The sequence below is a fragment of the Hibiscus syriacus genome, unplaced genomic scaffold, assembly GCF_006381635.1.
Source record: "Hibiscus syriacus cultivar Baekdansim isolate YM2019G1 unplaced genomic scaffold, ASM638163v2 tig00110474_pilon, whole genome shotgun sequence".
In the NCBI taxonomy this organism is placed as follows: Eukaryota; Viridiplantae; Streptophyta; class Magnoliopsida; order Malvales; family Malvaceae; genus Hibiscus; species Hibiscus syriacus.
In genome coordinates this window covers 982,833-1,008,392 of record NW_024062753.1, presented here as the reverse complement: position 1 = coordinate 1,008,392, position 25,560 = coordinate 982,833, and the positions used below count along the sequence as shown (strand labels likewise).

At 35.2% G+C, this 25,560-nt stretch overlaps 4 protein-coding genes and 1 pseudogene across 8 annotated transcripts; 3 read left to right on the top strand and 2 right to left on the bottom strand.

Annotated features, from left to right (window-relative positions):
• Nucleotides 1-697: 697 nt before the first annotated feature.
• Nucleotides 698-1,886, top strand: LOC120128176 (phytolongin Phyl1.1-like). Its single transcript, XM_039145925.1, has one exon. The coding sequence runs from the start codon at nt 982-984 to the stop codon at nt 1,813-1,815; it is 834 nt and encodes a 277-aa protein (XP_039001856.1). The 5' UTR covers nt 698-981; the 3' UTR covers nt 1,816-1,886.
• Nucleotides 1,887-5,289: 3,403 nt separating this feature from the next.
• Nucleotides 5,290-5,745, top strand: LOC120128124 (E3 ubiquitin-protein ligase EL5-like). Its single transcript, XM_039145891.1, has one exon. It carries the CDS (start codon nt 5,290-5,292, stop codon nt 5,743-5,745), a length of 456 nt encoding a protein of 151 aa, XP_039001822.1.
• Nucleotides 5,746-6,119: 374 nt separating this feature from the next.
• LOC120128002 lies at nt 6,120-13,290 on the bottom strand (annotated as a pseudogene).
• An 819-nt stretch (nt 13,291-14,109) lies between these two features.
• Nucleotides 14,110-20,551, bottom strand: LOC120127999 (phosphatidylinositol glycan anchor biosynthesis class U protein-like). Of its 5 annotated transcripts, none has more exons than XM_039145784.1 (14): nt 20,288-20,551; nt 20,138-20,185; nt 19,957-20,017; nt 19,827-19,859; nt 19,517-19,641; nt 19,229-19,363; nt 18,822-18,898; nt 17,339-17,562; nt 16,888-16,944; nt 16,646-16,808; nt 15,903-15,960; nt 15,738-15,823; nt 15,410-15,466; nt 14,110-14,460 (listed from the first exon to the last, which is right to left on the bottom strand). In XM_039145784.1, the coding sequence occupies exons 1-14, from the start codon at nt 20,439-20,441 to the stop codon at nt 14,365-14,367; spliced, it is 1,374 nt and encodes a 457-aa protein (XP_039001715.1). In that variant the 5' UTR covers nt 20,442-20,551; the 3' UTR covers nt 14,110-14,364. The 5 variants fall into 5 exon arrangements, with proteins under 5 accessions (XP_039001715.1, XP_039001717.1, XP_039001716.1 ...); XM_039145786.1 differs by having other exon boundaries at nt 19,517-19,621; nt 20,288-20,332; XM_039145785.1 differs by lacking the exon at nt 16,646-16,808 and having other exon boundaries at nt 17,290-17,562.
• Nucleotides 20,552-22,165: 1,614 nt separating this feature from the next.
• Nucleotides 22,166-24,019, top strand: LOC120128174 (polyol transporter 5-like). Its single transcript, XM_039145923.1, has 3 exons — nt 22,166-22,348; nt 22,430-22,776; nt 22,889-24,019. The coding sequence occupies exons 1-3, from the start codon at nt 22,222-22,224 to the stop codon at nt 23,966-23,968; spliced, it is 1,554 nt and encodes a 517-aa protein (XP_039001854.1). The 5' UTR covers nt 22,166-22,221; the 3' UTR covers nt 23,969-24,019.
• Nucleotides 24,020-25,560: the final 1,541 nt, after the last annotated feature.

Below are 25,560 nucleotides of genomic sequence, written 5' to 3'. Positions count from 1 at the left end.
CATTGTCTGAAGCAGTCAAGAAAAGGGAAAATAAATCATCAAATCATAATCCATCACGTCACTCGTACAAGTTTAAAATACTTGGTTTTCTATTTTCCCCATATTTTAGTGTGTTTAAAGCAATAAACTTCTCTTTCAGCATATTTCAACTCCCTCGAGGCCTTTCCCTCACTTCTCTATTTCTCCATGTCAAAGATTCAATATTGTCCCAGACTTTTCTGAAGATTTTATTCACAGGTAATCAAATTATGATTCTGGTTATTAGAAGAAATACCCTTTCAATTGTTTTACTTGATTGATTGTTGCTTAGAAGCAAACAAAATTGACTGAAAAGATCAAAGCATTTTTCAGTTCGATTGTTCTATTATGTTTGAAGTTAAGTTGACCTTTTGATTTTGGTTGAGAATTATTTCTGGGTCTTGTTTTGTTTCCTTTGTGTGGTACTTTTTTACCGTGCCTTTTTATTATATTATGTTTAAATAATTGAGTTTTAAGAGTGTGTTGCCAGAGTATAGATTTTGAAATTTCTGACTTTAATTTATCTTTTAGCCCCTGAATTCTATTGAATTTTCAATGATATTGTGACTATTATTTGTGATCGACTGATTGTATTCAGTAAGTTACAGGCATGAGGAACTTTATTGTTGACTTTGAGTACTTAGCAGAAGATCTGTGTTAGTATTTTCTCGAGGCTTTCGACATTGTTGCTGAGGACTTAATTCTGTTCTTCCAGGTGCTAATTTCTATCCTCGAGGACTTAATTCATCTCTTGTTTTGCCTCATCTTTATTACCTAGATTGTTGTCAACTTCGGATTCGAAATCCAAAGCTTTATTCGAGTTAGAACTTTGAAGATTTGAGCTCAGTTCAATCGTTCTAAGGCTTTGCTTGAGAGCTTTGTCCCTCTTTTTTGTGTTGTTGATGACCTTCGGGTTCAAAATCGAAACCTTATTCGAGTTGGATGTTGAAGGTTTGAACTAAGATGGGATCGATTCAGAATACAGTCCATTATTGTTGTGTTTCGAAGGGTAACAGGACTCTCTATGAATATAGTGGTGGAGATCATGAGATTGAAAAAATAGCTGCCTTGTGTTTGGAAAGGACTCCGTCGTTCCACAAATGGTATTTCGAGACGGTAGGTAAAAAGACTTTCGGGTTTTTGTTCGAAGACGGGTGTGTTTATTTTGCAATTGCCGATGAAGCTGTAGAAAACCATGGTGTTCTTCGGTTTCTTGAGCACATGAGAGATGAATTTAGAAATGTCAGTAGAAAGGGTTCGAGAAGTAGTTTCTCGAGTATGAATTCAATGGGCGTCGAAGAGCAACTAGTGCCGGTTATCCGGCACTTGATAACTTCACTAGAACAAGTTTCGAGTAATGGCAATGATTGGAAAGCTGAGGTTACGTTATCAGATTATGCAGGTCTATCCCCATCTCCAAGCAATGCAAATGCCCAACTCAAAGCTGCTAGTTCCACGAAAGCCCCATTGTTGGGAAAACAGAGCAAGCACGAGAAGAAGAATAAGGATCATGTGCTTGTGGTGAGAGATATCGAGTTGGAGGAACATCGGAAATCGACAGATAGAGGAGTGAAAATTGATCCGACTGCATTAGATTCTAATAACCAAAACGGATCAAGTTCGTCAATAACATTACAAAAGGACTTGGGTTCAACAAGGACCAGGCCTGGTTCTCAAAACATCCACAAAAAGTGGTGTCACCATGTCCGGATCATTCTCGCCGTAGATGCGGCTATTTGTTTAGTATTGCTAGTGGTTTGGTTATCAATCTGTAAGGGCATATCGTGCATCCGTTAATGATTCCGATTCAATGCCGACATTCAAAGTTTCATAGTGCAGACCATAGATTGTAAGCCGGTTTGTATTTTGAGGTAGTGGCATTAGCTGTTGAGAAGCCTCTATAGTTTCATAAATTTAGTGCTTATGTACATCGTATAACCATTTTGCTATATTTCATTCATGTTCTGCACTGCATCCATGTAGTGTTATTGTTGCGGATTCATCGCTTGGTGTGATAACTATCATAACATCTTTTAATTCCAAAAACTCATATAACTTCTTATCAGCAAAACAACAATGAATAAAGGCATTAATCAAAACTCAAAATCATAGAGAACAGATTATGTACAACAAAGAAGTATTTACAATGGAAAATAAACTACAACACAGCCGAATAACAAAACCAGTACACGAGCAAAATAGCACTTCAAAATTACAGTACAAGACCGAAACCAGCAAAAAGTAGTTTCTGTCGTCCATGGCCTCCAATGTTCTACAACTTCTCAATTGCCAATAATTCACTAAATTTAACAGAAAGACCAATATTAAGCGTCGTCATTACTCATAACTTCCCTTCTTCACTTCATCACTTCGCGGTTTCTTTGCATTTCTCCAAATGAATCCTTCACCTTTTTAACATTGTTCTTTTGTTTGTTTGTTTTTTGTCATTCATCGTCTCCCTCAGAATTCATACTCGAATCCGAAATCTCTACATATACATCATGTTCATCATAAAACACTTTTGGAGCAGATTTTTTGGGATTCTTTTCTTTTCCTGCATTCTTGTTGTAAGAGCAAATAAACATGGGGGAAATAGGTGACCAACGGGGAAAATTACCACCCATACTCTTACCATTCCCGGAAAGCGAAGGACGGGGGCCGATTCTCGAGCTCGGATAGCGAAGGTTCTGGTATCGTGAAAGTCGCGTGACGCGAGTAGCTTCTCCGCTGTGTTCAGCCACCGTAGAGTTGCCATCCATTTCTCCGTCATTCTCTCTCTAGGGTTTTCCGAATTTCTCTGTTCCGCCTTTTTCCTGTGAATTATTTTGTTTGCTTGACGGAAAAATAGAGAGGAAAGTGGTAAATCCTTTATGGGAGGAAAGTTAATTAATCAAATTATGATAGGTGGTTTCCATTGGTTTGCATGTGAATATCAAATGCTATTATGGGTATTATTGTCATCTTAATTTCAAAAGAAAGTAAAGGTCTACATGTACGGAACGGATTCCGACTCTTTTCATTTTAAATTCATCATGAAATTGTTATGTTTTTTCATGTTAATATGATATCATTTTATTCTTTACTCGATTTCATTTTAAATGTAAGATATCCGCAAAATTATTAATTTGCAATTAGGGACTAAACAAGGAAAAAAAAACATATTCACCTCTCGGGTGAGGTTACATGTGGAGGAGTGATTCATAATAATGTAAGGCAAATAGGTATATGCATTGTTCTAGAACTAGAACTATGGGAAATTTACGAGCAACTTTAGGTTGCTTAAAAATCAGGAGAAAGATAAATAATAATTGAAACTAATTGATAGAGTTGTAAATGAGACGAATCAGATTGTAAGTTATTTGAGTTTGACTCGATCAAAGTTTTATAAATATTCGACTCGAGCTCGAACTCAAGCTCGATTCGAGTTTTTAACAAGTAGAAACGAGCTACAAGTTATTTGAGTTTGACTCGATCAAAGCTTGATAAATATTCGACTTGAGCTCGGACTCGAACTCAAGCTTGATTCGAGTTCTTAACAAGTAGAAACGAACTACTTCATACTCGACTCGAAAAGCTCGTGATCAACTCGAAAAATAATATATTAAAACTTTATTTTTTTAATAATTAAATTATTAATAATATTAAAATTTATGTGTTGCTTTTTTAAAAGAATACATTATAAATGCACTTAAAATTTATGTTCAAGTTTGAGCTTTAACACAATTAAGTTTAAAAACTCTTTTATTTTGAGCTTTTTCGATTTTCAATTCATGGCTTTGAATTCAATCCGAGCTTGAAAATTTTAGACTCGCAAATTTTCAAACCGAATCGAGCTCCATTTTAAAATTAAGTCGAGCTTGACACGACTCGTTTACAACCCTACTAATAGATATTCTAGATTAGTTGTTGATTTGTTATTTACTCTCGTTACAACAATAACAACAACAAAAAACATCTTCAAATTGAATTCTAAGTAAGTTTTAAATGGAGTTTAAATTTAAATTTGATAAATTTCATCACCTTTAATTAAACTTATAAGGTAAATAAGATGGTATCGGCAGTAAAAATGATAGTTTGATTTTGGGAAGTTAAACCCAGCATCATTATTAATTGAGTTAAGCAAAATCAAATTTCACCTAATAAAATTAAAACTAAACATTTGTAAAATTGTACATAATTCTATTTAAATTCAATCCAATTTATAAATATCTCTATTTTAAACCATAAGAACAAATTACTAAAGCATTTTATAACTCGGCAAATAATATTATAATATAGCAAATTATTTTTTGAATACATACGAATAATGTATTAATTAATTGAAAATGACCTCGTAGACTACAATGTCTAAAATACAATCAGAACATTCATTGCACATGTCATTAATGAATTTAAGTTTAAGGATCACTGTGTCAAAATACAAGCTGCGCCGTTTGCTTCTCGCCAAAGATATTGAACTTTAATATGCATGTTGCAAGTGAGAATGACTATCGGCTCGCAAAGATGAAAATACCATAAACTTTGTATTATATAAGTTATCAACATATAAAAGTTTATACAAATATAATACTTTTTGGTTTTATTATCAAAATAAAAATATCTAAAATTATAATAAAGGTTTACAATCATAAATATACACTAGATATATAATTAGCACATTTTCTATGATCATTGTCCCAAGAAACTAGCCACTTGATATCATATAAGAACCATATAAAGAAAATGTTACATGCTCATTTAAAAAACGCGAAAATATATAGATACAAACAAATATGACAATATAGGCAAATGAATCGCTACTGAAAAATCACCAACAATAGTATATCAAAGTTGAGCATCGTGAGAAAACTATATCTATACGTAAATAGTATATCCAAATCTAATCCGAATAAACTTTTCTTAAAAGATATATAAATGTGATACGTGTCACTTAACAAATATTTTTAACGTCCATTATGGTTGAGACACTTAAAATAGTAACGTTTGTAACGTTAGACATATAGATTAACTGGAAAAAAATTAAACACTTAAAAAAAATAATAATCTACACAATTTTATTATACAAAGCCAAAAATATACGAACAACATAGTAAATATATGAAATGCCGTCGACATTGTTGGTCTGGCGGCTGTGATCCTGTTTTATGTAAAGAAGAAGAAGACACCGCCAAAATGGTGGAAATTTCCGCCATTTTCCAAAACCCTCTCTCTCTCTCTCTCCCTGATATTTAAGCTATTTTAGATGCCTTCTTCACTGTATCATTCAAAACAATGCAGCACTTATTCTATTGGGCTCTTATTCCAATAATCGGAACCGTCGCCATTGCAGTCATCGTTTTCACCTTCCTCGTGTACGTAAATTGGCCATCATCGTCAGCTCTTCCCAGAGAGACCCGCCAGTTGAACCTGAGACCTTATTCAGCTTCGTCGTTCAAGTTCAGCAAGGAATTGGGGCTGCCCCGAACGATTGAGTCGGAGCGAGAAGATGGAGTAGAGTGCGTGGTGTGCTTGTTGGGGTTCGAAGATGATGAAGTGATTCGACAGCTTCACCGATGCAAGCACTCGTTCCACGCTCCTTGTATCGATATGTGGATGTATTCGCATTCAAATTGTCCGATTTGCCGAACCTCCGTCGATAAGCGAGCTCGTGTCGATGATCTTATGTCGGACGATAACTCGTCGTGCATGGAAACGGAGGGCGCACCCACCGATGTCAATATCACCTAGCCTTAATTAACTGTTCTGCTCTTTGTACAGTTTGTGGAAAAACAAGCTCTGATTAAATATTGTTAGCCTATGTAGATTGGATATTTGTAATTTTTAAAATGTTGGAATTCAAATTTAAATCCATTCTACTCTTCTTCTTTTATGACCGAGTTAAAGCAATAGTAAACTAGGAAGCTACTAATGTAACAAATATATTGTAGAATCAAATTGGGGATATAGAAGATATATAATATAAAACCTTTAATTTTAATCGATCTGAATACCTAAAATTTAGAGTTATAACGAACATCCATGAATAATAAATATTTATAACAAGATAATAATATAGAGGTCATTGGAAATAAAATGATAATACAGATGGTAACTAAGAAAAATATTATGCACGGGGCCAAGTAAAAATTAGAACATAATATAAGGTTTAATGTTAAACTAAACCTAAATTTCGAAAAGAAGAAATTTTATGGTAATCTACCCTTGAGAAAGCTAATGCACAATTTCTTCCATGCATCTTTATCAGGTTCAACTTTCCCCAGCTTCGCTCTCAACTCTTCAGCATATGATTCCTGCATTATCAATGCTCTAATTCTTCATTTAAACCATTAAATCCAACTTTTTTTTTTGTCAAACATTTATGTTCAACACATATTTATATATTTATATTCATTGTGATCATGTTTATTATTCAGACTCTTCATTTCATGTTTGAGACATACTTATATACCAAAACAAATCTTAATAAAATTGAACATATTCGATATTAAACATATTCTCATATTCAACGTTTATAGCTGAAGATGGTAAATTTACCGCGATAAAACTTTTGTGCAAAAGACGATCGATGAGGTGAAGCAAAATGTCATTGGTGTATTCAGGGTGACCTTGAATCCCCATAATATGATCCCCATATCTAAACATCTCCACCCCTGTTTTCTCCGACCATGCCATCACTTCAGCTTCCGGTGCAACTTCCAGTACCTGTTTAACAAGATAAAGAAGAAGAAGAAGAAAACATGTTCTGAACCACAATTTGAAACATGTATCATACGATTTATCAAGAGTTTTCCGGATTTGAACCTCGTCTCGATGGCACTCGATGATGGAAAGATTGGTCGGGATTTTGAGGGATCAGAAGAGTTTTGATGAGGACGATGATAAATGAACGGTGGTGATTCCGATGTCCCATCCTGAGATGGCCCGACCCGTTTTTCCTCCCAGTGCACGGCTCAGAATCTGATCGAATGAACAACAAATTGCCTATTTATGGCCATAACTTCAGCTTTTATCTTATTGATTGACACACTCAAGAAACTATAATATACAATCAAATCTCCAAATAGAAAATCCACACCTCAGCAGCTTACTGTCAGTTCATTAAGACTAGAGGCCGAGAACACCTAATCTGCCTTCTCAGCATTATCAACAATATATATAAAAAAATCTCAGAGAATCGTGGTCAACGAGTTGTCTTGTAATGGCATTTAACACTCAAGCAACCTAACCCCATGTGCAATAAAGGGCTCAACTCACATGTATGTGAGAAAAAAAATTGCACGTTTAACCTACAGTTATGGTCCCTTCTAAAATAAGAAACCCAATGTTAAAAGTCAAATCAAATTAGGGACTGAATGGTGCATAGTCAAAGTAAAAAATTAGACACCTAATTTTTGTTGAAATTGGGTAATGGTAAAATCTCAATGTTAATCATTTTACTTTAGGTTATTCACAAAATTAGTTATTAAGCTACAACTATAAATACACTAACCCATTTAGCTTCAAAATCATCCCAAATCATTCTAGCTTTCTCCTAATACTAGAGAATTTAGAGAGTTTTCTTGAGAGTTGTTTTCTCCTTTTTATCAAGAGATAATTGTCATTGTTTTCTCCTTGATAGATCGAGAGAGGTTGTAATTCCTATTTTCTCATAGTGAAATACTTCTACCGTTGTCCGTGGTTTTTATCCTATATTATTTAGGGGGTTTTCACGTAAAATTTGTGTATTCTTTATCTTTATTTTTATTTTCTCAAATTATTAGTTGCGGTTTTGCTCTATCCGATAGCCGTATTCCGCAACAATTGGTATTAAAGTCAGATTAGAGTATGTAATATCTACTTATTGTCTTTGTGGTTGCCACCAAAAGGTGGATCCTCCAACATAAGAAAGTAAGAAGGTATTACACATTCTTTGAAGGTTCTAGAGAACTATTCACGATAGTGAAATAGTGCGAGCTATCAGTAATAGAAGCTATAGCAACGAAATTTGATATTGAAAAGTTCAATGGGAGAAATTTATCATTGTGAAAATTGAAGATGAAGGTCATCCTGAGGAAAGACGGTTGTCTAGCAGCTATCAGTGAAAGGCTGGTAGATTTCACATATGACAACAAATGGATCGAAATAGACGGGAATGCTATGGAAAACTTTCATCTAGCATTAACAGATGAAGTATTGTCAAGCATCAAGGAGAAGAAGATAGCTAAGGAGATATGAGATCATCTCACCAAATTGTACGAGGCCACATCGTTGCACAATAAAATTTTCTTTAAGAGGAAATTGTACACTATCCGTATGCCAAAATATACTTCAGTGACGGAGTACTTAAACACGCTAAACATTTTATTTTCTCAGCTTACATCCTTAATATGTACAATATGAGAACAAGAACATGTTGAACTTCTACTTCAAAGTCTACTTGATTCGTATGATCAACTCATCATCAACTTGACAAATAGTAATATCACCAGTCTAGTCTTCGATGGCGTTGCAGCTGCTGTTCTACAAGAAGAAAATCGACGCAAGAACAAGGAAGACAGACAAGTAAATCTGCAACAAGCAGAAGCGTTGACAACGATGAGAGGGAGATCAACAGAACGTGGCCAAAGTAGCAGTCACAAACATGGTAGATCAAAGTCGAGAAGTAAGAAGAATTTAAAGTGCTACAACTGTGGAAAGAAGGGTCACTTGAAGAATGATTGTTGGAGTCTAAATAAAAACTCCAATCCAAAAGGCAATACCGCAAACACTTCAGATGATGGAGATGCTCTATGTTGTGAAGCGTCAACCACCGTAGAAGGTAGAAAAAGCTTTACAGATATATGGCTCATTGATTCGGGAGAAACATATCACATGACCTCAAGAAGAGAATGATTCCATCATTATGAACCTGTCTCAGGAGGATCTGTCTATACTTGCAATGATCATGCCTTAGAGATCGTTGGCGTGGGAACCATCAAATTGAAGATATATGATGGAACAATTAAAGTTGTTTGAGATGTGCGGCATGTGAAAGGCCTGAAGAAAAATTTATTATCCTACGGATTGTTGGATAATAATGCGAGCAAGATTGAAACACGGAAAGGAATCATGAAGGTTTTCCATAGAGAACTTGTGGTGATGAAAGGCGAAATGATACCAACAAACTTGTACATGCTGAAGGGAGAGACTTTGCTAGAAGCAGAATCCTATATTGCCTCATGTAGTTCAGATTCTGCAATGCTATGGCATCAGAAACTTGGACACATGTCAGAACAAGGAATGGAAGTCCTTGTGGAGCAAAAGCTACTTTTAGACTTAACAAAAGTATCACTTACTTTGTGTGAGCATTGCATAACAAGTAACCAGCAACGGTTGAAATTCAACCCGTCAAATTCTAGAGGCAAAAATGTTTTAGAATTGGTTCACTCTGACGTATGGCAAGCACCAGTTACATCCCTAGGCGGAGCAAAATACTTTGTCTCATTTATTGATGACTACTCCAAGAGATGTTGGGTGTACCCTATTAAGAAGAAGTCAGACATGTTTTCCACTTTTAAAAACTTCAAAGCGCGGGTGGAACTTGATTCTGGAAATAATATCAAGTGTTTCAGAACAGATAATGGAGGAGAATACACAAGTGAATAATTTGATGACTTTTGCATGAAAGAAGGCATCAAAAGACAGTTCACAGTGGCAAACACTCCTCAACAAAATGGAGTGGCAGAGCGGATGAGCAGAACCTTGTTAGAAAGAACAAGAGCAATGCTGAGAACTGCATGCCTAGAAAAATCATTTTGGGCAGAAACAATCAATATCGCCTGTTATTTGGTGAATCGAGCTCCATCAACTGCAATAGAGCTGAATACACCAATTGAGATGTGGACTGGTAAACCAATTGATTATTCAAACCTCCATGTATTTGGAAGTATTGTGTACGTAATGTACAGCTCCCAAGAAATCTCAAAGCTGGATCTAAAATCCAGGAAATGTTAATTCTTAGGATATGCTGATGGAGTAAAGGGGTATCACTTGTGGGATCCCACTGTCTGCAAAGTGATCATCAGCGGGATGTTATCTTTGTATAAGATAAACTATAAAGAAACGAAAATGATGATAGCGATGAAAAGTCAGAGACTACACAGATATATATGGAAACGGAGGTTGAACAAAGAGATTCTTCTGAAGCAGAACCAACACATGATGAACAAGAACCACATAATTTTGAAGCTCCAACAACTCGTCAATCAGATCGTGTGAAAAGACATCCCAATTGGCACTCAGATTATGTTATAGAAGGAAATATTGCATATTGCCTTTTAACAGAGGACAGTGAGCCATCAACATACCAGGAGGCAATAAACAACTCAGATGCTTCACTGTGGATGATGACGATGCAAGAAGAAATTGAAGCCCTTCATAAAAATAATATATGGGACCTTGTGCAACTACCACAGGGAAGGAAGCCAATTGGTAACAAATGGGTCTTCAAAATCAAGCGAAATGGTGACGATTGAGTTGAGAGGTATCGTGCAAGACTGGTGGTCAAATGAAATGCTCAAAAAGAAGGTATTGATTTCAATTAAATATTTTCTCCTGTGGTTCGACTAACAACAGTTCAAGTATTCTTGGCAATGTGTGCTACATTGAACTTACATCTAGAGCAGCTAGATGTTAAAACAACTTTTCTTCATGGAAATCTTGAAGAAGAGATTTATATGCTCTAGCCTGAAGGTTTTGAATAAGAATAAAAGAAGAATTTGATTTGCAGGTTGAACAAATCTCTGTACGGTCTAAAGCAGGCGCCGAGGTGTTGGTATAAGAGATTTGATTCCTTCATTATGTGCCTTGGATACAACAGACTTAATGCAGACCCTTGTGCCTATTTTAAGAGGTTTAGTGATAATAATTTTGTTATATTACTGTTGTATGTGGATGACATGTTGGTTGCATGACCCAACAAAGATCATATTGAAGAATTGAAGGCACAATTGGCTAGGGAATTTGAAATGAAAGACTTGGGATCAGCAAACAAGATTTTAGGGATGCAAATTCACCGAGAAAGAAGTAATAGGAAGATTTGGCTTTCACAAAAGAATTACTTGACGAAGATCTTGTCACTAAAGAAGATTGCAAGCCAATTTTTACCCCTATTCCTATTAACTTCAAATTATCCTCCATTATGAGTCCTAGTAGTGAAGAAGAGAGGATGAATATGTCTCGAGTACCGTATGCATCAGCAGTGGGAAGTTTAATGTTCGCTATAATATGCACCAAGACCAGACATTGCACAAGCAGTATGAGTGGTTAGTCGATACATGGCGAATACAAGCAAAGAGCATTGAAATACAGTAAAGAGGATTTTGAGATATATCAAAGGGACCTCAAATGTTGCATTATGTTATGGAGGATCAAATTTACTTATCAATGGGTATGTTGATTTTGACTATGCAGGGGATTTGGATAAAAACAAATCTACTACAAAATATGTGTTCAAAGTTGCTGGTGGAACTGTAAGTTGGGTTTCAAAATTGCAGTCAGTTGTGGCTACATCCACAACAGAAGCAGAATATGTAGCAGCTACACAAGCCAGTAAAGAAGCAATTTGGTTGAAAATGCTATTGGAGGAGCTTGGGCACAATCAAGAGTATGTCTCTCTGTTTTGTGACAGTCAAAGCGCCTTGCATCTAGCAAGGAATCCAAAATTTCATTCAAGAACAAAACACATACGAGTTCAGTACCACTTCATTCGTGAAAATGTGGAAGAATGAACAATAGATATGCAGAAGATCCATACCAAAGACAACATAGCAGATTTCATGACGAATGTGATCAATGCTGATAAATTTACCTGGTATCGATCCTCTTGTGGCCTATCAGAAACGTAAGCAACATGAAAGTACAAGGTAGAAAGAATGGTGTGAAGATATGATTATTCCAAACAAATCTTCAAGTGGGAGATTGTTAAAAGTCAAATAAAATTAGGCACCGAATGATGCATAGTCAAAGTAAAAAATTAGGCATCTAATTTTTGTTGAAATTGGGTAATGGTAAAATCTCAATGTTATTCATTGTACTTTAGAGTATTTACAAGATTAATCCTTAAGCTTCAACTATAAATACCCTAACCCATTTAGCTTCAAAACCATCCCAAATCATTATAGCTTTTTCCCAATACTAAAGAATTTAGAGAGTTTTCCTGAGAGTTGTTTTATCCTTTTTATCAAGAGATAATTGTCATTGTTTTTTTTATAGATCGAGAGATGTTATAATTCTTATTTTCTCATAGTGAAATACTTCTACCGTTGCCCATGGTTTTTACCCTATATTATTTAGGGATTTTCCACGTAAAATTTGTGTTTTCTTTATTTTTTTTTTATTTTCTCCAATTATCAGTTGAGATTTTTCTCTATCCGATAGCCGTATTCCGCAACACCTAACCATGCTAAAAATGACACTTCTATATGTGAGACAATAATTGGAATTGCCTTGAGGACACACGGGGACTAAAAATAACAGGCCATAAAACTATACGGTTATTGTGTGGTGTTTTCGATTTCTTCGGAAAAGGTAATAAAAATATCATCTATTTAATAATTAATTAATTCAAATAATACGATGCTATGAATTTGAGTTTTATCATAAATGATAATTTATTTCCCTTAATAATAAAGTTCGTACTATCAGGAGAGGTAAAATCTCGAACTAAATCATTATATAAATATTGTGAAAATATAATATCAAATATTAAAATTCCGATTGGGTGACCGGCGGTTCATCACTGTTCTCGTGAAGTCTCAACAACGCTGAATTTAGACACTGTACACTTTGAGTGACGCCAAAACTGAGTTCAGTCGCAATGTATCAAACACTAGGAAAACACGAAACTCTCCAATTGACAAAAACAAAAGGTGCTAATAATTTTTAAAAAAAAACACGAAGGAAGTGATGAAATTTAATTTAATTAATATAATTTACCTGGTGACCAAAGCAAATCCCAAGAACTTTCTTCTTCAACGAATCCAACTCGTGCAACAAAGAAACCAAACGACAGATCCAAGCATGGTTGGCGTGAGCATCGTTGCAGCTCCCGGTTATAACGAAACCGTCGAAGTTGAGAATATCATCATCGTCGGGAGATTCACCCTTGGCCACCATGGAAACGTCCCAAATCTCGCCTCCTCGGCCAGCATTCCCGCGAAAACGCCAAAATAACCACCGTATCTCTTCTTAACATAATCAGAATCCTCAGCACAAAGTAGAACACCAAATCTCTTCCTTCCAACCATAATTATATAAAAATGTACATAAATTGTAAGGCAAAAGATTGAGAATATTTATAGAATTTTGTAGGTAAAAGAAGGGACCATATGGTCCTGTGCTGAGGTGGCTTGTTGAATTTTCCCTTAATTATGCGTTTCGTTCATTTACGATACGAATTGGGCTGACGTGGCTTTTTGCTGAGGTCGCTTCCCCTAATCTACCCTTATTTATGAGTTGAATCCATTTGTGTTATGGTTGGCTCAAATAGTAACAAAGCCCAACTTCAATAAATAAATATTAATAAACCTTCAAATTTTATTATTTTATCTAAATGAATTTTAATTTGTTTTAGATAAACTATACTCGAGTTCAGTTTTGTTTTACGTTTATCTTATTTTAATTATCGATCTTTTAAAAAATTACGTTTCATATACTTTCATTACCAATTTATTATATTTAGTCAATGAACCGTTAACTTAATGACGTAACATGTTAAAAAATGATAAACTTTTAATTTTACCATTAAACTTCAAATAAAATATCAAAATAGATAAAAAGAGAGTTTGAGAGTGTTCATGAGACAAATGTTAACTTGACTTTTCAATAAAAGAGTCAAATTATAAAACACATCACATAACCATACTAAGATAAGTTGATAATTGAACAAAATATAATAAATTGATAATATGCGTAACCAGAACATAACTTTTTAACATCTTTTTTAAAAATTGATTATCAAAATAAGACAAATTGAAGCATGATTCAATCTAACCCATTGACAGGTTTTGGATCCAAACAAAGTAAAAATTTTAAGACAGACTAAAGATTTCATGAAATGTGGAAAAGCCTTACTTTATATTGAAAATTTGAAGGAATTTTGATATCTTTAGTGATGATGGAAAATTCTCAGTACTTTCAGGTTATCACAACCATTCAAACGAAGCAAACATTGAATGTACGACAATTTCCGACGAATCCCATGCGTTGAAGGTGAGCATGATCTTGATGCAATACAACAGTGCTGAGAGGAAAGATATGGCGGAACCAACCTGCCGGGAAGGATCTAAGCGGTAGAACCGGATCGACATATGGCATGGTCAAAAGAACTCAAGATTTGGCGTCTCGGGGCTTGCCGGTGATTAGGCTTCTCAACTTTCTGTCATGGTTTAACATGGCGCTTACACCCTCGACGACTAAGACAATCTGCAAAGCATGGCCAAAGTAAGGGATAGAATCAGTTATCAAATTTGGCTCCAAGTTCTCAAAAATGGTAAGTTAAAACATGAGATTGAAGGCCTCGTTAAAAACCCCCTTCTTGATTAAAGGAGCTTGTAGAGAAGCTTCTTAATCAGCGGAAGGAGGAAAAGAGTGTCTTAAGATTTCATTAAACATAAGAAATTACATAGATACAACCAGAGAGTCACCCCCAACATAAACATGAAACCAAAAACAACCGAAAACACCCCTCCACAACAACACTAACCCAGCCTAAACCATCTTAGCTACAACAACAGCTTTAATATGACTAGCCAGACAAAAAGCCAAAACTTGGCCCGAAATACAACACAAAACAATACAACTATAACAGAAGCCAAAAAAATCAGCTGACTCAATCTATAGAAGCCAAATTCAAACACAAAAACCATGAGGTTCCACACGATAACAGTACAAAAAAGCAAAACTCGAAAATACTCTATCCGCTTTTCTGCCCCTTAATGCTCGTCATGTCATCAGAGACCATCCGAACCTCCTACTCCAATATAAAAAATCATAATCGAGTCCCCTAAAACTATTCACAACATATTGTTCCTTGAATCAACACAAACTCACGCTTAAACATCCAATAATCCTCCTTAGTCGGGTTCCTCGTTATCGCTGTTATCGATTTTACTTGTTTGCACCAATAACAAGCATTGAATAAAGTTGAGTATGTCTATGAAAGACATTTAAATGATAGAGCTATGAAAAATTCAGTAGGAATTCGATAAAGATACAACTTGTTTCTCGATAAGCTACAACAAATGCCATTCACAAAATTGTCCACACATTCCAAGGAAGCTAATCTGTTTACATCGAAGTTCCATTTTTGACAACCTGATATCAAGTTACAGATAAAAAAAACAAATTGAATCAGAAAATAGAAATAACTCACCTGCAAGCAAGCATAAACCATGGTGGTTGCAAAGTAGAAGTTTGCATTGCCAGTGCCCTGTAAATTTCAGCAAGTCAATAGCAGTACTAAGCTATGTTACTCGGACTCGTATGTGAGTGTAAAATTCAGGTATGTGTCAAAGATGGGTATGTTCATCTTTGACAAGTTTTTCCATGTATTTGGAGAGTCCTTGGAAGGTCATATCCCCATACGCATGTCCAAAAAGAGGTCGGACATAGGTACTTCACAAGAACATGAGTAGGAGCAACATAGGTACTAAAGAATTATAGACTTCAACTCGTTGGGCATTAAAAAGCAAGAGATGTACCCTCCATATCCATAGGTTGTGCATGACAGGGCTGAGAGGAGAAACCCCGACATATCCACAGAAGAGGAAGAGAGAGAACTGCATATCTGTAAGGCAGAGATAAAGATATAAATATGAAACAATCATAAATTCCATTCAATATCGAAAAAGATTCCATTAACTTGCCTGATAATTCGTTAACAAACCAACCCAACAAACCCGAGTACAGTGCTGAATCTCCGACCTAATTAATATTAAAGCACAAAAGGTTAGGAGAATAACCAATCTGATTTATAATATTAAATTAGTACTGAAACCATCAAGTTATTGTGAATTGGGGGGGGGAAAGGTCCAGAAAGAAAATAAGTGTATAAGCCACAATGTTGCCACAGTTACATGCATAGGTGATGCAATGTAAACAAAGATGAGCAATATCTACCGCTCATCCAGAGTAAACTTATATTTGACGAATATAGCTAGAAGATAATGGCAACAGAGTAAGGCAATATTCATTAAGCAACATTAAAGGACACTTTTGGTTTTTATATATTTAGAGAATATTCACGCTCAAGAAGGGTGGCAAAGGCAGTCCATGTTCTCATATCCGACACTGTCAATCAGCTAAGGCATAAGTGACATATTTACTCAATGTTGATTTTATCCAAGAAGCTATCTGCTACAACAATCATCATTTAACCAAGTGTGTTACAGGCACCTGACAAAAACAAAATAAGCACACTTTATTATCCGCCCTAATTTGAGGACCTAATTGATTCAACAACTACATTGTCATAGACAGCGGGTATGTGACTAATTAGCTCATGTAACATATATAAAGTTGATGGTGTTGCATCTCAATTTTTCATGAATCAGCTACGAATAAAAAGTGGTAAAAATTGAACAACCAAAAAGATATAGTGAGAACATACTGATGGATAGGACTTCAACATGGAACATACGGCAACGTAAGCCAAGTAGCAGGGTCGATGGTGAAGCCGTATGGCTAATGGCAATATCATAAATAAAATATTGGCATGGAAAACTATCAAAAAGAAGTTCCAGAAGAATTCAAAAACTTCGGCAAAGAAGTACCTGCCATAACATATCAGGGCCATGAAACTGTCAGTGAGGATCAACTTAAGATGTATCACAAAGATAAATTTGAACTTACCATAAGACACCAATATTTGGAGACAAATCTTCCACAGTGAGGATGAATCCATATGTACTACAAAACCAGCCAAGCAGAATGAATAGACAAATTTTTTATACTACAATCTTAGAAGATAAAGTATGGATTAACTCAAAAGCAATCAAATGCCAAATGACCTAATTATTCTGCTCGTAGTTCTGGAAAACCATTGAGAATAGATTTCCATGCTCCACGAAACTTCTTAGTTTGGTTTCAAATTAAAAGGTTGTTGCCAGCATTCATAATAACTTGTTTCCCACTATTTCATATAAAGTAAATACAAGTCATAAGCCTACCAAATAAAGAGTCAACTATTCCTAGGAGGTTTACAATATTGAAAAATAAAACTTGGAGCAAACTGCGTTAATCGTCAAATTTTACCCTAGCTCCATACAATAAGAAAGAGAAACGTATGGCATTTGATTGGTACCTTTTAAACATCTCCCATAAACCACCAAACTGTTTCAAGGAAATGCCACAAAGAACCAACACATAGACTGACCACAAAAGAGCCCAAAATGCAAAATGAATAATTGGTCCCCATGAGAAGCAAGGAGGGAGCTTCGATTGATTCAACACTCCTTTTTCTTGGTGCATTTGCAGAAACAATTTCCTTGGAGGAGCATCTGGACCACGTCCTAATAAAAAGATCACCTGTGAGAAAACGGCACAGTGAATATACTTCTTGGAGATTGACTTATGTTGAGGAAACTGATCAATGGAATTTGAAAACTATCTTGTGCATTTAAGCAATTCTATGGATACCGACTTGGTTTTAAAAAGCGTAAAGCGCCCTAAAACGCCTAGGGTCCTAGACGCCGAAGCGCTAAGCGCTAAGCGAAAGCGCTCGCTTTATGCACACGAAGCGCCAGAAAGGCCAAAATTCACAAAAAAAATACAAAATATTTATAAATTATCTTATAACTACTTAAATATCAAAGTGTCAATACATATATTCAAAACTTATAAGTACTTAAACACCAAAATATAATTCTCAATTTACTTATAAGTTATAAACACTTAAATACTTATATACGATTAACCATACGACTATACGAGCATATTAATCTCAAAAGATGGTCTACACCAAAAGTAGTCTAAAGTGAGATGAACAAAAGTATTTTTCTAAACCCTCAATTCCTTATAACTAAAAATCCTCATAATCATCATCGTCATCAACTCGGACAACACCATCTCCTTCATCACTAGACACTCCAATATCTTCTTCCATCTCATCTTCATCAACTAAGCATATCTACGAGATGGTCTACTAGAGATAGGATTATGAGCAAGAGATTTTCCTTTATCATTTCTCGATGGTCCGGCTCCATCATTCACTACTTTTGATGCTCTAGTTAGATAACTAGGCTCATATGCACCGGAAGCGTTAGCAACATCACTCTATGTCAAATCCTCACCAACAAACACCGCCTCATCATCATCTTCATCATCTTCCATTCTTCCCATCAACCACTCATTGCTCTCATCAATACCTTGCAAAAGAATGGGATCGGTCTCCTTACTTTTAGATCGGAGCTCCAAGGCATGATTGAATTTCACAAACACCATGTCATTCAATCTATATTGTGCCAATCTGTTTCGTTTCTTAGTGTGAAGCTAGAAAAAAAAACCAAAACTGATAATCTAATAGCCCGCTAAACCCTAAATAAGCCCAAAAATCGTATCTGCTAAAGCCCAGAATCGTATATTCTAAACTCGCGATTAAGCGCCGATAAGCGCTTTGCTAAAAGCGCTGCAAAAGCGCCGATTACTACCGCTTAATGAATTCATAGTGCTTTTGCTATACTGAAGCGCCAGGGGCCTCACTCGAGTCGCTTAGCACTTTAATCGCGCTTAAGCGGTGCTTTTTTAAACTAAGGATACCGATAGCAAAAAACAAAAGAGAGGTGTACCGGAATGATCAAAATAGCAGGATAAAGAGACATATGAGTTGCAATCACCCACCCAAAAGCGGCCAAGGGAATTAGTCCAGCAATCCAGAAACTAGAAAGATTATTATTGAGTGGCAAATTATGCAAGAAAGGTACAAAATACACACCAAATCTATATATATGTTGATTGCTGCTGATCCCAACAGACAAATCCATAGAAATTTTTTTACCAAATGATGATCCAAAAGAAACAATATGTAAAAATTTCATAGCAACATTAAAATGTAGCAGCAAACGTATAAACACTTCCTCGACAAATAGCTACAAATCCTATCGAAAAAACGAAATGTTGGCCTTGTTTGAGATATACATTTTCTTTGAACACTATTCTATCAGGAGGGATATTGCAGCTTTTAAAAGTCTCTTACGTGAACATGCTCCATAAAGGCACAAAATAACGGCCATATTTTCAATTGGCGATGTTGATAACCCCATACATGCAACTATTGTGAAAGGATTACATAGGTAGATAAGAGCAGCAACATCCCCCGGAGAGTGCACCTCTGGGTCAAAAAAAAAAACAAGTTCGTCAGCTTCGGACAAGAAAAACTGAAAAAGAGAGGAATTAGACATGCATTTAACTATGGTTACATGAAAAATGCATAGAGACGTCTGTTATTTTCCCTCTTACTAAAAGTGCATAATAAAGAATTTACCTGATCCTTCTATTTGTTTAACAAGGTCAAATGATTTCAAAGTACCGAAATAGGCAACCTGAAGATTCTGCCCAGTAGCACGTATAAGCATTGCACTAACAACATCTGCAATCACAGAAACCAAGCTGTATCCAAAAATGTGTAGGCATTAACTGCATGAGCAAACAAATACACAATTTTTTAAAGAAAATACAATGCCATTCTCTTAAGTCCACAAAAGAATCTATTCAACATTTTGCCTTAAATAGAACTTTAAAGTTAAAACACATCAAAATTATCACTAAAATCTAAACAAAAGAAAAGATTGTACCTGTACAAAAGATGGTTAGGCTGTCCCTCAATTCTGAACCAACAAAAAAACAAATTATTATATCATTAAGAACTTTAAATTAAAAAGAAAAAAATTGTAGATCAAAGTCTAACAATGAGCTGAAGGGCACCTCTTAACGGTAAGAGGTCCGAGAAGTGACAATAACAAAGGTGAACCATGGTACATAGATCCTGAAAAAGAAAACATAAATCCCAGAAAGAAATCAAGTACAGTACTTGCTTTTATCGATTTGACACGAATTTAAAAAAAATTGAAAATGTCCGGCATATAAAAAAGAGGGGAAAAAACACCTGCATAAGGAGACATAGACAACTGCTTTAACCAGTAACCTTCAGACACTGAACCCCAAAAAATAAAAAAAAAACGAAAATGAGAAATTAAGCTAAAAAAAATTAAAAGGAATATGAAAATTGATTTTATACTAAAGGAAAGGAAATTACAGCGGCGGAAGCTGGTGAGAGGAGTGGAAACTTCGGGGCGAGAGGACAGATTGAGATTATTGGGGAAGTAGATTAGAATCAATCTGAAGATGATTGAAGCTATCACCCAATTCCAAAAAGAAAACGATCTTATTTTCTTCTTCAGCTTTTCCATTTCTCAGGGTTTTCTTCTTCTTCCTCGAAGAGTGATTGATTTTGAGTGTGAATTGAGAACTGCGCTAGAAGCTCGAAGATTAACTAAAAATCACGACAAAGGAACTGTGAATTGCCTGATCTCAGTGAAAACGTGGTTTACAGCGCCGACGACGTCGTAGCATATTTGATTTCGAAGGTCTTCTTGATCTTTGGGTTGATAGCCTTAAATGAAATTTTGGGTTAAACAAAAATGGCCCAAATTCTCTACCATAAACCTTTCGAAAAACGAACCAAATATTATAAAATATTATTAAAATTTTAAAATTTATTTTAAATTTATCAAATTATTATAAAATAATATTTGAACCTATTACAATTTATTATTATCTTAACATTATAAGGACCATTTTATAATCTTTTAAAAGATTTCATGATTGTTTTATAATATTTAAAAGGTCGCTGCTCAAAAATATAATTTTTACGTAATTTTGTGACTTCTAATATATTTTACATTGATCCGCCATTGACTAGAAATAAGCTCCCTAACATTGAAAGAGATAAAAAAATTTATTTTATGAAACTCGTTATATACACATGACGACGAATTTCAATAAAAATATGTTTTATAAAAAAAATTAAAGGGTGTTTTGTACGATACTATAAAAACACATACAAAACGACAACATCAAAAGCATCGTTAAAAAATATTTCTACACTTAAATAGAGGAAAAATACTACATCTTGCCAATGTCAAAATATATAAGAAATTCACGATAATAAGCTACTGCAATTTCACACATTACAACCCTCCACAACAACAATTAGCTACACCAACCATATATCCTAAAACCTTGAAAATATGGAAACAATTAACTACTATGCTCACGTAACGTATTCTAAATTCATTGTAATAAACGTCATAGATTCTTAAACAATTTTACACCAACCATATATCCTAATATAATGTTAGCGCGAGGATTATTCTACTAAATTTAAATTTAGTCCTTCAATTCTTAGATTTAAAGTTTAAAGTCCACGTGAACAGAGCTTTAACGTGAAGAAGTAAATGGTTAGAAACAGGAAACTTCCTCACCCCGCCTTGTTATCTATTATGTTTGTACTTGTTGACCTTATACATGTTTGTTCAAACAAATAAAGAGGAGAGTAGTTGTTGGGAAAAGTGAGTGAGAATAGTGAGATGTTTTCATTCTTATTTTAACATTTTGATTGGATAACATCTATGTCGTCTTTTAGGACACTCGTATATTTTAATTCTTAGGACATCAGCCGCGAATCAGATTGCTGTTTGATTGAGAAAAATGTTTTGAGCTTAAACGTGGGAGAGAAAACAAAGCCTTTTACTTCAAATGCATAAGTGAAGAGGCTGTATAATATGGTAATAAAATATCTAGTATTGGGCTTTTCTCTATTCGATGGGCCCAAATCAAGTAAAAATATCTGTTTCTTAACGTGGATGAGTGAAATCGATATGCCACAATTATGTGTTCATATAAATAAATACATTATTGAAATTTTTATTTATAATATTAAAACATTATTGCATTTTTTTGTCTAAAAGATGTTCAATCATATCGAGAGGCGTAAAAGTTTTACCCCTCCGAGCACAGGATAACGATAGTTGTAATAGCTCACGCGTGATTCTTCAATGCTCGAGGCTGATGTCAAATTGTCCCACAATTGATGTAAACCTTTGCTTATTTAAACCAAACTCGGAAAGATTCTTAAACCTTGAGAGATTCCATTGTTGCAGCAGAAACCAAAAAAAAAAACCCACAAGTATGGCTGGTTTCGGACCTGAACCGGAAACTCCGTCAGCTTTCGAGGTCTCGATGAAACCCAAGAAGAACAAGTTCGCCTTTGCTTGTGCTATGCTTGCTTCCTTAACTTCCATGCTACTCGGTTATGGTAAGAAAAGAGTTTCATTCTTGAGCTTGGTAACGTTTTATTTTAGCCTAAATATGTATATGTTTCTTTGTATGAAAATAGATTTAGGAGTGATGAGTGGAGCTATAATGTTCATAAAAGAGGATTTAAGAATCAGCGACGTTCAGATCGAAATCGTGGTTGGTGTACTCAACTTGTACTGCCTAGTTGGTTGTATCGTTGCCGGAAAAATTGCGGACTGGATTGGTCGTCGATATACCATGGTGTTGGCTAATGTCATTATCTTTGTGGGATCCCTCTTCATGGGCTTCTCTGTCAACTACGCATTCCTTATGGTCGGACGTTTCGTCGCTGGTATTGGCGTCGGCTTTGCCATTATGAGTGCTCTTCTTTATAATGCTGAAATCTCCCCTGCTTCCTCTCGAGGTTTTCTCACCTCTTTTCCTGAGGTAATTTAATTAATAAATTATATATTTATAATTATTTCGACTTATACATTCATTAAAATATAGGATATTATAATTAAAGATTATAACTAAGATTTTTTATATATACATGTAGGTGTGTATCAATGTCGGGATACTATTGGGATATGTTTCAAACTATGCCTTTTCGAAGCTGCCTTTAAGCATCGGGTGGCGATTGATGCTTGGCATCGGAGCCATCCCACCCGTTTTCTTGGTTTTTGCAGTCTTAGCGATGCCGGAGTCGCCGCGTTGGTTGGTCATGCAAGGGCGACTCGGTGAAGCCAAGATCGTCCTTGAGAAAACCCTGGACACGAAAGAGGAAGCTCAGCTTCGACTAAACGATATCAAAGAAGCTGCCGGAATCCCACAAGATTGCGGCGGCGACGAGGTCGTCCCGAAGAAAACCAATGGAAAAGGGGTGTGGAGAGAATTTCTTTTACATCCCACACCAGCCGTTAAACACGTCTTGATTTGCGCCGTCGGGATTCACTTCTTCCAACAAGCCTCCGGAATCGACGCCGTCGTTTTGTACAGTCCAAGGATTTTCGACAAAGCTGGGATCACATCATCGAACGACAAGTTACTGGCGACGGTAGCCGTTGGATTTTGCAAGACAATCTTCATCTTCGTAGCCACGTTTTTGCTCGACAAAGTCGGACGTCGGCCTTTGCTCCTGTTCAGCATCGGAGGCATGGTGGCGTCGCTAGCGACGCTCGGGTTTTCCCTAACAATCATCAACGATTCGGAAGCGAAACTAACATGGGCCATCGCTTTGTGCATAACTACGGTCTTAGCTTACGTGGCATTTTTCGCCATCGGAATGGGTCCCATCACCGGAGTTTACATGTCGGAGATCTTCCCATTGAGGCTACGTGCGCAGGGGATGAGCATGGGAGCGGCGGTGAATAGGGTGACAAGCGGGGTCGTATCGATGACTTTTATTTCGTTATACAATGCGATCACCATCGGTGGTGCTTTCTTCTTGTTCGCCGGCATCGCCTCGGTTGGATGGGTGTTTTTCTACGCGTGTATGCCGGAGACAAGAGGAAAAACGTTGGAGGAAACCGAAAAGCTTTTCGGTAAACTGGTAGGTTGGAGGGAGGCAGCTAGGAAGATGAAGGAAATTAACAGTAATGGAACTACTAACGGTCACATTACATTAGTAAATACCTAATATTTCAAGTTACCGCCATATTTTGTAATTAAATAAATATCACAAATTTTAATAAGGTAAGGAAAGTCTCAAATTTGGCCGTGAAAGTTCACAGTTGCAAAATGTTTATTACACGTGTCATATTTATTAGATTTATAATTCCAATTTTATTTGATTTTATATATAAATGGATATTTGTGACCCAACTAAACCGAAACATCATTTTAAAATACGAAAAAAAGTATTCTATCATTTTAGATATGACAATCGATGATGATATAAAATTTGGACCCGAAACCAACGTAACATCTGCAAACAAAGATTCTCTCAAAGTTTGCAATTTCGTTAGATAAAAAGAGCAAAATGATCACAACTACAATTTGAATCAATTACAAAACGAACGGCAAAGGAAATTTGGACATTGTTGTCGTTATTATATGTAACACTCTCCCAAGTCAAAGAAGAAGACTCATTGTCGTTATTATGTGTAATAAACAAAAGAAGCCATGGTCATTTCATTCAGAAAAACCATAGCCACACACAGTGCTGTTCTGTTTCAAAATAGAGTAAGAGACAAAACATCACATGCTACCTCAATTGGATTGATTGCCCCATCTTCCTTGCAATATGATCTCATGCATGATCTAACATCTCTTGTCTCTTTATCCTAACAACTGTCAAATTTATATTGCTTAATTATAATCTTTTCTAAATTTAGAATCCTTTAATATTCGATAATTATACGAACTTTTGTTATATTTAAAATAAAATTAAGGAGTAAGAGATGATAAAATTTCTCTTAATATTAAATTTTCATCCATTAAATTTAAATCTAAAATATTGTTTAAAATAGTATTAAATTATACAATTTAACTCAAGAAACATTAACAAAATTTTAATTTTTCCACGACATTTCAATTCACCCGCATGTGCTAAAGACCATCCATAGAAAATGGTAAGCAGAGCAGCAATTTACCTCCTCTACTTTTATCCCCCCCCCCCAATTATTGGTGCTTCCTCCAACGATATTTCCCAAAATACAATGCACAACCATCCAATATTTATATATATTATCAAATGCGAGATTAAGAAAATATTATATATTATAATTGGAGTGATAAAATTATTATACGTTAATATTAAAAATTAGTTGAAGTTTTGATAATGTATTTATTTCTTTAAACTTATAGCTGTTAGAGATTGATGTATGATTATATTTAGTTCAACTAAAAATATCGTACATATTTTCTAAGGTTTTAATATCTCTATACATGTAATGTATATTTAGGGTTTTTAGATTTAGATGAGATTTTGTACGTAAATTGTATTTAGGGTTTACTGTATTTTTTTTTTGGTATATCTTTTATATTAGTAATTCGCGTAATAAATCTTTCACGTTTTGTTCGAAATTATTTTAGAATGAATTTCGCGTGAATGTAGGAATATTCAAAACTACGTGACCTGAAATACTTGATCTATTAAATATTCAACCCGTTAATTCAAATAAAATTAATTAGCTATTTTTTTTAAATTATTTCATCAAACATTTTAATTTTTTAATTATTTCTTTTATCTTAATATTTTAAATTTAGTTGTATTTCTTTAGTATTTTT